This window comes from Astatotilapia calliptera, chromosome 18 (genome assembly GCF_900246225.1).
Source record: "Astatotilapia calliptera chromosome 18, fAstCal1.2, whole genome shotgun sequence".
NCBI lineage: Eukaryota > Metazoa > Chordata > Actinopteri > Cichliformes > Cichlidae > Astatotilapia > Astatotilapia calliptera.
The window spans coordinates 1,318,006-1,330,068 of record NC_039319.1 but is presented as its reverse complement, the minus strand read 5'-3'; the positions used below and the strand labels follow the sequence as shown (position 1 = coordinate 1,330,068).

General features: G+C 41.7%; 1 gene segment (V, D, J or C); it reads left to right on the top strand.

Moving 5' to 3' along the window:
* Nucleotides 1-4,702: 4,702 nt before the first annotated feature.
* On the top strand, nucleotides 4,703-5,280 carry LOC113010353 (T cell receptor alpha variable 19-like; the record flags this gene model as incomplete). The annotated part of the segment is given in 2 exon segments: nucleotides 4,703-4,869; nucleotides 4,955-5,280. Coding segments are annotated over 2 exon segments (372 nt in total), but the record flags the coding sequence as incomplete, so codon positions are not given.
* Nucleotides 5,281-12,063: the final 6,783 nt, after the last annotated feature.

The following is a 12,063-nucleotide window of genomic DNA, read 5'->3' as shown; positions in this document are numbered from 1 at the left end:
ATCCAATGACATTATTTGTTGGTCATTGTGCTGCAGTGGAAGAACATTGTTCATGTGCTGTCTGTCTGGCTTTAATAACTCCAAAGACATGTTGCTGCACCTCTTTTTGCTTCTATCTCACATTATAGGTGAGTTTAAGAACAGGGATTAAAGTTTAGTTGAAGCTGCTGCATTAAGCAGATATACAGACTGCATTTCACTACTTTTCTTCTTTCTTTTTCCAGGACTAACAGCTGGAGACTCAATCACTCCTCAACAACCTGAAGTCACTAAAACAGAAGGAGAATCTGTCAAACTCACATGTAGCTATGAGACAACATCAGAGTATGTACGCCTTCACTGGTACAGACATGATTCTGACCTCCAGGCCCCTCAGTTTATACTCTTCAAAGGAGTAGAATCACTGAGCGGTTTTGATTATGTTCCTGATAATCGATATGACTCAGAAACATCACCTACATCAACTAATCTGACCATAGCAGCCCTAACCCTGGCAGACACAGCTCTCTACTACTGTGCTCTAGAAACACAGTGATACAAAGTGTAGAAGAGGCTGTACAAAAACCTGAACACAGATATCTGACTACTCTTCAAAGAGGAGGGAAGTGGTATTCAAAGCACAGCTTCATATCAGATGGATTCTGCTAATTCCTGTTTTATCAGAGTCACTGTGGTTACAGCTGCTAATGAAACACTGTGGGAGGATTCACATGAGCAGCAAATCCACATCAACCACAAACCAACTGCAGGAACGTTCAGACAGAAAGAAAAATATAACGATGAACTCTCAAATTAACTAGTTTTATTCAGTATTTTACTCTAAAGTCCACAGATATGTGCTGGGGGGTTTTCAAAACATAAATTACAAAAACTTTACATAAACAAGTTTTATGAATACAAGAAATCATAAAATGCTTGGAAACATTATAGGATTATGAAACAAATCAAATGGATTAAAATGTGTTGGTTTCTTTAGTGAAATTCTTTTCATATAAAATTAATGTTTCCTAAGATTTGTCGGCGAGTGATGAAGATGTTCAAAGGAGTTAAAAACAAAGATTGAAAGCCACTGGAGGTTTCTGAGTTTGTGCTGAAAGCTGTAACATGTGTTGAGGTTTGGTTTTGGTGTTTGTAACATGCAGAGATATGAGAGGAGGAAGAGGCTGAAGGAGGAGCAACACTGTCACAGAGCAGAAAAGGACTCCCACTGTCAGATACATTCAATATGTGAAGCATACAGAACAGATAGTGTGTGGAAGATGCTGTCACTGCATTACTGGCTCATGTTTCCTTTGTTTGTGATCACACTAACAGGTCGGTTAAAGCAGGAAGAAGAAATGTCTTTAAAGGATCTGTTTGCTAGAAATCACTGGAACAGGCGCTCACAGTTTAACATCGTCTTTAACAACATTTATCTCTTCCTTTAGGTGTCAGCTGTGATCAACTCACTGCAGTCAAGGATGAAGAGTCCACTGTAGAAGGAAACACTCTCACTCTGTCCTACAGATTATCCAGAGAAGCAAGAAGTGACGATTATTTCTTCTGGTATCGACAATATCCAGGAAACCCACCAGAGTTCCTGATCTCTCATTTGGCATCAGGAAACATATTGAAACAAAAATTTCCCACAGTGTCAGTTAAAGTGCATGACGATCAAAAACAAATGGACCTTCAGATCTCCTCTGCTGCAGTGTCTGACTCTGCTGTGTACTACTGTGCTGTGAGGCCCACAGTGACAGGAAACAGCAAAACTCTGTACAAAAACCTTTGGAGCAAAGACAACAGAATACTCCACAACATCCACTAGAGGGAGCCACACACTGTTAAACTTCTCTGTTTTCTGCATTCCTTGTGATGATTGTAGCATCCCCAATTGAAAAGATGATCTCAAATCTATTGAACAGCCATGTCTTCTCCTCTTCCTGAGCTTCACTGTGTCTTTTTTAGCTCTCCGAGGCTTACCCGTAGAGGCGGCGGCTTAGCCTCGGTCTCTAAATGTAAATACAAAGTCCGACAGCTAACCTCTCCTTTCTACCTCAGCTATGAGGCTCAACTTTTGGAGATGACCGCCCCTCGAACTACTCTGTTTGTTCTGGTTTACCGGCCACCTAAATATAATAAGACTTTTATTCATTAATTTGCTGACCTTCTTAGTTCTGTTATTTTTAAATATGACTGTGTGATTATTATTGGTTATTTTAACATTCATATCTGCTGTAAGGACGATCCGTTAGCTAAAGACTTCCTTGCATTAACTGATTCTTTTAATCTTGCCCAGTGAGTCAACCAACCAACCCACACTAAGGGCCATACTCTCGATCTGTTTTTTCACATGGTTTGGACATTTGCATTAGGGATATAAGCAATGTTGGGATTTCCTGTTATCTTTGATGTTAATTTATGTAATTCTGAACTTCTGAACCATCCCATGGTTGATGACTTTGTCAGCACCTTTTTTTTTCACATACTCCTCCATCCTCAATACTTTTGCCCCTATTAAAATGAAGCAACCTAGATCCTTTTCCCAATGTTGGCTAAATGATTCTACTCGTGCCTTGCGACGTGCGTGCTGCAACGATGAGAGAAGAAGGAAGAAAGCGGCATGCCTCAAGGATCTGTCCTTGGTCCCCTGCTCTTCTCACTGTATATGCTTCCCTTAGGCGCAATCTTTGAGAAGTACAACATTGCACATCATTGTTATGCCAATGATATTCAGATCTATTTCGAATTAACTGATGATCCTGCCATGTCTTGTACCGTTTTCGTGAGCGTATGCACGAGGTCAAAGATTGGCTCTCTGGTAACTCTCTTATCTTAAATGACAGGAAAACCGAAATCATCGTGTTCGACAGTAATATCCCTTGCGGCCAACTCCGTGACGCCTTTGGTCGCTTTGCCAGTTACCTCTCCGGCACCGTTTGTGACCTGTGTGATTTTGGATAGCTCATTTAAATTCGACAAACAAGTGTCTTCTGTTGTTAAATCCTGCTTCCACCAATTTCGTCTTATTAGCAAAGCCAGACATTATGTCCCGCATAGAGACCTGGAAAAGCTCATCCTCGCCTTCGTGACATCTAGGTTGGATTACTGCAACTCCCTTTTATTATTTTTTATTTGGTCTGAACTCTACTCTTCTCCATAGACTGCAAATTGTTCAGAATGCAGCGGCTCGTATCCTTACTGGTACGGTGTGTCTCCATAACCCCCGTCCTTGCTGACCTGCATTGGCTTCCTGTTAAATACCCTATTTAATTCAAAATCCTGCTGCTCACCTTTAGAACTATTAAAAATAAAGCGCCAAGTTACCTCATAGAACGACTTAGATCGGGGTGGCCAGCTCCACGTCTCAACAGCCGGTGTCCTGCAGGTTTTAGATCTCACCCTGGGTCACCACACCTGAATCAAATGATTGGTTCATTACCAGGCCTCTGGAGAACTTCAAGACATGTTGAGGAGGTAATTTAGCCATTATATCAGCTGTGATGGATCAAGGACACATCTAAAACCTGCAGGACACTGGCCCTCGAGGCCCGGAGTTGGCCACCCCTGGCTTAGACCATACACCCCTGCTAGGGTACTAAGATCATCTTCCCAGTCATTTTGGTACAGCCGAGACTGCACGTTTGCCTTGGCTGCCATGAAATAAAATACACTATAATACAATTGTCTTTGACTTTGCACAGCATATAGCAGTGAACATTGTAAACCTTTGCACTGCCGACTAAGCATGACAAACTTATCGTGGTGCGTTAGCACCCTCTGGTGGGTGAAAACCCTTACACTTACGGTCAGCTGCTTTATGCTCTGTGAAATAACAAATACACATGTACACAACAAAACTTTGATACCAACCTTGTTCCCTCATCAACCTGGCGCTAAGGAACCATTTGTGACACCTTAACTGCCATCTGTTTCCTGTTTCTTAACCGCTGAGAACGCCACATTCAAGCTCGCGCTGTTGCTGCATCGTTTATGTAAACTGACTTACGACACCGTGTAGGTCTATACCTTTTCAAAGTAAAAGCATCAACTGTTTCCAAGCTGAATAGTAAGCACTTATGAACCAATTTTTAATAAAGTAAATATTAATAGGTTATTTACAGCGATAATTACACAGATTTAAATAAATAATTTCACAGAAACTTCATGTCAGTCAGTAAACACAGAAACAGTGACAGACAATCAGATTTATAGATTTACGTTAACTCCTAAATTAGATTGTTCAGATAAGGATCTACCAAGACTGTCCTTTCTCTTCACTTCTTCATTTTCTTCTTCTTCTTCTTCCTCAGTAAAGTACAGTATAATGAGTAAAGTATAATACCTTGATGCTTTTTTGCCTTGGTGAATAAAAATGTAAGTAAAAAACAATAAAATGAAATAGCTTGTTAAATTCATTGCAGCAAAATGAAGCAGTGTTAAGTGTTTCAGTGCAACTGATTATAAAGTGTAAATACAACGCATGTTTATCATCAGAAAACTCTTGTTCTCATAAAGAACTGCTATCAGGAAATTTCAGTGAGGTTTTATTACAGACACAGCTCAGCTGGAGGCAGAACAACAGAAGAACTCCAGAATAAACCAATTTCATCCATTATTTTACTCCAACCACAGAGCCAGCCTTCATGGTCATTCTCTTCATGTCTTGCAGGAATACAAGACATTATATCAGCAGGGGGAATAACACAGGGCTGTGAATGAGTCCTGTCACTGTGATCAGGCTCCTCCTTCTAATCCACCAACTTAGTGTTGATGAAGACTAAACAGAGAGATCACAGCTTCTTTATACTTGCTGTAGCTCACAGTTACTCTACACTGCAGATATGACGCCTCTGTTCATCTCAGTGCTGCTGGCTGCTATGTGCCTCGGTATGAACACAACTCTGTTTCTTTGATATCAACATTGACGTGATTCTTTAACAGCACACTGATACTGTTTGTTGGTGTTTTACAGAATGCAGAGCACAAAAAGACAACGTGCTGCAAGCAAAAGGAGAAGAGACTGCTGCTGCAGGAGGCACAGTGACACTTGGCTGTCTCTATAACGTCAGCATTACAACAAATCATTATCTCTTCTGGTACAAACAGGATGGAAACAACAGCCCCAAATTCATCCTGAGCCGTGTTAGCAGGGATGATGGAAACACAGCAGCCGAGTTCAAGGAGAGATTTTCCTCCACACTGGATTCCAGCATCAGATCAGCTCCTCTGAAGATCCAGAAGCTTCAGCTGTCTGACTCTGCTGTGTACTACTGTGCTCTGCAGCCCACAGTGACAGGAAACAGCAAAACTCTGTACAAAAACCTTTGGAGCAAAGACAACAGAATACTCCACAACATCCACTAGAGGGAGCCACACACTGTTAAACTTCTCTAGCTTATTAGAATACAGACTACATTCATTTTCATGGATTTACCAACAAAACATTGTTTCTTTACCTTTTTATAAATAAAAGCACATTAAATATAATAAGAATCATCTGAAGTCCCTCAAGAGAAGAAAAGTTCAGAAAGAAAAATACCCTCAGACCACAAATTACATTTTAAATGATTAATACACTACGAGATAAGATAAGATAACCTTTATTAGTCACACGTGGGAAATTTGTTTTGTTACAGCAGAAAGTGCAAAGTTACATCGCAAAATTTAGAAAAACTCTGGAATAACATAAAAATAAGATACTCTACACAATAGAATAGAATAAGATGAAATACTATATACAATCGAATAAAATAGAATAAAATAGAATACAAATGCTATATACAACTGAGTATAATACAACGATGCCAGAAAAGAGTATTGCACTTAGTGTTATTACACATGTGAGGATGTGAGTGTTGGTCAGTTGAAGTCTTTGTTGTGGAGTCTGACAGCAGTGGGGAGGAAAGACCTGCGAAATCTCTCCGTCCCACACTCTGGGTGCAGCAGCCCCTGAAGGAGCTGCTCAGTGCTGTCACAGTCTCCTGCATGGGGTGGGAGATGTTGTCCAACAGGGATGACAGCTTAGCCACCATTCTCCTGTCACTCACCACCTCCACTGGGTCTAGAGGGCATCCTAGAACAAAGCTGGCCCTGCGGATCATCCTGTTCAGTCTCTTCCTGTCCCCAGCAGAGATGCTGCCGCCCCAGCAGACCACACCGTAAAAGATGTCATAGAAGGTCTTCAGGAGTGGGTCCTTCACTCCAAACGACCTGAGTCTCCACAGCAGGTACAGCCTGCTCTGCCCTTTGCTGAGGGCGTCTGAATTATGAGCAATGTTTCCTCTAAGCTGCACATGTGCGCAATTGCTGGCACGGTCTCTGCGGCCAGAAAATCTGCGTTGCGCACAAAAAAAAAAAAAAATCTAACCTGAATTGAAATTAAAATTAAAACTTTAACAATCCTGTTCTGCAGTGTTAGTCAGTGAGTGACTGGCTGCTCACGTATGGGATCAGAACGATGCCACCTTATCCCACAGTCCAGCCAATGATGCGATTCACATTCGTATATACGCAGCTAATCAACGTGGTTGACAGGCTATGACAGCGTCCTTATCTGCCGACATGTGTTTTAGCGAGCAAAGCGGCTGATGTGGAGTGGAGCCACGTTAATGACAGCGTGCACAACCTTTGGAGATGTGAGCAGGACAGACGGAACAACTGACGGACAAAGTGAGGACTTTATACCAGTTTTTAAATTGTGTTGATCGGCCGCGTAAAACCAGAGTTATGATAAAATATCTGCAATGTTTGTTTTTCTTCCTGAATACTGTCGTTGTTTATATTTACTGCGGGAAGAAACGGTAAAAACGGCATTTTATAAGGAAAACGCTCGAAAGCCTGTGAGCAAAAACAACACCAAAAAACCCCCGCCCTTTCCCATTGATCGAAAAATGTACCATGTGGACCAATCAAAAAATGACGCAAGATTACTAATTACTAATTACTAGTAATCAGATTACTTTTTTCAAGTAACGAGTAATATAAGGGATTACTATTGCAAAACAGGTAATTAGATTACTCTTACTTTCCCGTAGGAACGCTGCATTACTGCGTTACTAAAACCGTGATTTTTTTGCGAGAGTGTCTCATGACAGTGACGTAAGCGAGTGCGACGTTCGTGACAACAGCTGTGTGCAGATCAACAATGGATCATATATCGAGTGCGGGAGAGAGTATGAGCGTGCAGCGTTTAAAGCGTGGAAGTACTGATCTTACTTTGAGTTTGATTCCATAAATCAAAATAAAGTGACAAAAACATTAGCGTCCGTTTTTCACTGCGTGGGAAGGAAACTTCTTTTTACAGCGAACCCCCCCCCCCAAACTTACGAACAAGCACCGACAGTACGCTACGACGGGAATGGGAAATTCATAGACAAAGCCTGCGCCTTGGATCCACTGTCAGGGGATACAGAGCGGACTTGATTCTACGGAGAGCCCAAAATCAGCTTCTAAGTGAAAGGATCAGACAGGTCCATTTCACTATAGATCCCTCCAGAGCAAGATTAGCCAGACTCTGCAGGAACTGGAAACCCTTCTACCCTCTCCAATTTTAGAAGAGGTTTACAAGTTTGTGGACAAGGCTCAGCGGGCCCAACACTCTAAAGGAAAAGAAAGACAACGCAGGAAATCCCACACCTTGCTTTCAAAAACAGAGTCAAAGGAGCTTGCAAAGAAAAGCGTCTGGACTTCTTTAAGTTGCTTGAAGACGTTTCACAATGTGCGCCGTGCACATTGAAGAGAACGGCAAACTCAACATCGAAATTTACCGGAAGCCCACACACACGGACCAGTACCTCCTTTTTGACTCCCATCACCCTCTGGAACACAAACTTGGAGTAATTAGGACCCTACACCACCGGGCAGAACATGTTCCCTCTAAGCCTGAAGGAAAAAGAAGGAACACACACATGTAAAGGAAGCACTCAAAACGTGCGGCTATCCTGAATGGGCGTTCTTAAAGTCAGCAAAGAGGCACAGAAAAGAAGATCAGACACCAGCGAAGGAGGATAAGAAGGACAGACGCAACAACATTGTCATCCCCTATGTAGCCGGTGTATCAGAGAAACTCAGGAGAGTTTTCTCCAAGCATGACATCCCGGTGCATTTCAGACCCAGCAACACGCTCAGACAAAAACTGGTTCACCCGAAAGACAAAACGCCAAAACACAAACTTAACAACGTGGTGTATGCTGTACAGTGCAGCGAGGAATGCCCAGACCTCTACATTGGAGAGACCAAACAGCCACTTCACAAGCGCATGGCACAACACAGAAGAGCCACCTCCACAGGACAAGACTCAGCAGTCCATCTGCATCTAAAGGTCAAAGGTCACTCTTTCGAGGATGCCAATGTTCACATTTTGGACAGAGAGGACAGATGGTTTGAAAGAGGAGTGAAAGAAGCCATCTATGTCCACTGTGAGCGACCATCTTTGAACAGAGGCGGGGGTTTACGACACCAACTCTCTGCCATCTATAATCCAGTTTTGAGATCCTTCCCAGACGCCTTAACGCCCACTCACATCCTGGGCCATCTGACCTCAGGAATTCGCATGATAAGGTGGGGCCAGGTTTCACAATGAACACACCCGAAACTCTGGCTGATTGGGACCCACACCCAGTTTCCCACCTTGGCTCATGTGATTAGAGGATCATCAGGGGTCCTTTTGTCCCTCTGTGGGGGGGAAACTCCCACTAGGTTTATATCTGGGACTCTCCACCGTTTGACCTTAGAACTGAAGAAGCTTCTCGGATGAGAGGTGAAACGTCTTCAAGCAACTTAAAGAAGTCCAGACGCTTTTCTTTGCAAGCTCCTTTGACTACGATGACCTGGATGACTGAGAACCTTCACAGACATTTCAAAAACAGAGTTGTTTTTTTTTTGTTTTTTTTTTTGTCAGACATGCTCTCCATCAATATGAGAAAGCAAAAGCAAAAGATCCTGTTTGTCCGTGATTTAAACAGCCCAGCGCTGCTCCCGACGCAGGGGAAACTAATCCTGCAGGGAGACCTACCTCCGCACCTGTGCAGGTGAAGCCAAAGGGAAGATTTGCTTCACCATATTTTCTAGTCTTTGAATGAAGTTGGTTTGGAAACATATTCAGCGATGCTTCATCTCCTGCTTTGCGTTTGTGTGGGCGCCCCGTGATAGCAGTGTCCAAGCGTTTTGTTTTTTTTCCGTTTTCATACCGCCCCCCCCCCCCCCCCCCCCCTGCAATGGCTCTGTGCCCCCCGTAGGGGGCGGGCCCCACACTTTGAGAAGCTCAGCAGTAGGCGGTGCTCTCCTTCTGCACTGTGTTCAACCATTGTGTCAATAATAAGTGCTGCTGTGAAGAGAACAATTCTCAGACTGAATGTTGAACATCAGCTAGTTTCTCCTGTTGATTTAAACCTTGTTGTACAGATGGAACATTGGCTGTGGATTATTCTTGCTGCTCTTTTCTTTGGTGAGATACAAACATCAACATGTTTCCTCTGCTTAAATAAATGTGTGAGTCTGATTAATGGTGAGTTTTTAATCATGTTTATTGATCCATCTCTTCCTCTGCATGTTCTGTTCTTCCTCAGAGTGTAAAGGAGAAGACAAAGTGATCCAGGAACAAGGAGATGTCATTGCTGCTGAAGGAGACACAGTTACACTTTACTGCAAATATGAGACCAGTGACTCCAGTCCATATTTGTTCTGGTACAAACAAGAAGTAAATAGTTACCCAAATTATATGCTGCATTGTTTGTCAACATCAACAGTTAAGGCTGAAGAGTTCAACAACGACAGATTTGATGCTAAAATCAACAAAACAGAAAAGTCAGCTCCTCTGAAGATCCAGAAGCTTCAGCTGTCTGACTCTGCTGTGTACTACTGTGCTCTGCAGCCCACAGTGACAGGAAACAGCAAAACTCTGTACAAAAACCTTTGGAGCAAAGACAACAGAATACTCCACAACATCCACTAGAGGGAGCCACACACTGTTACACTTGTCTGGTTTGTTTCACTCAGTTAATAAAATGTCTGTTGCATAAAAACAGAAGCTTTAATTCACTTCGTAAAGGAGAGATTTCTCACATAAATGAATCATCCTCTCTCTTCACTGCAGTTTCTTTAAAACTGTCTCTTCATGATCAGATGTGCAGATCACAGCCTGATGTAGCAGACCTGTTAGTGACACTTTAAATATCAAAACAAGACTTTTAATCTTCATGCATCATTTTTTGTTTCCCAGATATTTTTTTCTTTCACATATTTCATGAATATTGCTTCTGAGACAGGTGTGAAATTATATTTATATTATATTTAGCACAGCTCACGAAAATACAATGAGAAAGCAAAATAGCTTTATTGGGCAAAAATAAAAGTGAACGCTCACGCGACTTGCTGCTGCTACTCACTGGCATCTTTGTATCTTTCTTTATATTCTTTGATACATCTCAACAAATTGAATCCTTCTTGTCTTCTACTTACACGACTGGCGATCGAATTTTGCAAGTGCCTGAGTGTTTTGGGTCTAGTTAATCTGCTTGTTTGTTTTGGCCGTTGTCTCCCTTGGATCCATACACCTGACTGTTTGTCCGTGATTTTGTCCTGGCAGGATCTGCGTCTTGCTCGTTTGGGTTTGGATTTTTATGTCATTGGTCTACTGACCTAGTGTTGGACTTTACCAATACTCAGCTGACGAGCTTCTCTGACTCCGCTTTCACCTGGCTGCATTCCTCCCTCGCTGAAAGTACATTCACCTGGGCTCTCGTCGAATTTTCACCATGACGACTTTAAGCCAATACAGTCCCTCTGGTCCACTTCTCGTCGTCCTCCATGGACCTCTGACAGGGCTGTTGACCACAGTGTGTTAGCCAGCCTGCTCAGGTCAGCTAACACTTTTGTTCAGTCTGACAGCACCGATGTCAATTTCGGCCTCTTTGCTTACGAGCAAGGTTCATCTCATTCGGGATGTGCTCACAGATCGTAACTTTGACTTTCTGTTTGACTGAGACGTGGCAACAGCCCAGTGACTTTTCGCAGCTCAACGACTCCACTCCCCCGGGGTTTGTTTACACCTGCCAACCTCGTGAGAACACCGGCCGCGGTGGAGGTTGTCAGGTTTATATTGTTGATTGTCATTTATGCTTAGAAATATTTAACCATATATGCTTAGAGGTGTATAATCGATTGTGTAGTGATAGGATGTGTGATCCTATCATTAAATTATCATTAAATTTGAATAAATCTAAACTTATGTGATTTGGAAATAGTAGTTTAAATACAAATGCAAAGATTCAAATAAATGGTGTTGATATTGAAAGAGTCAGTGAAAATAAATTTCTGGGGGTAATAATAGATGAAAAACTTAACTGGAGAGCTCACGTAAGATATATTCATTCCAAAGTATCATTGCAACACTAAACAAGGCAAAGCAGGTATTCGACAGAACATCACTTCATATTCTCTACTGTTCACTGGTTTCACCATACTTAAGCTATTGTGCAGAGGTCTGGGGCAATAACTATAAAACATTACAGTCACTTTTTACTCTTCAAAAAAAAGCAATTCGAATCATCCACAATGCAGGTTACAGGATCATACAAACTCACTATTTTTGCAGTCGGATAATATTGAAAATTGACGATCTAGTAAAATTCCAAACAGCACAAATTCTATTCAAAGCAAAAAATAAAGAACTGCCAGGTAATATTCAGAGTATGTTTTTTTGAAAGAAGGAAGTTATAATTTAAGGGGTTTTTGTAACTTCAAAACAGGGAAGGTTTGTACTACAAGAAAAAGCTTTTGTGTTTCTGTTCATGGAGTGAAACTATGGAACAAACTGAATATGGAATTAAAGCAACATCCAAACATAAAACTGTTCAAAAAGAGTTATAAAAATATGATCTTCTCGATCTATAAAGAAAAGGAAAATATTTAAATTAAGTGAATGTCTCTATTTTAAAAAAACAAACAAACAAACAAAAAAATTCATGATGTGATATTATAGGATATACACTCAACAAAAATATAAACGCAACACCTTTGTTACTGCTCCCATTCCCCATGGGATGGACGTAGAGACCTAAAATTCATTCCAGATACACAATA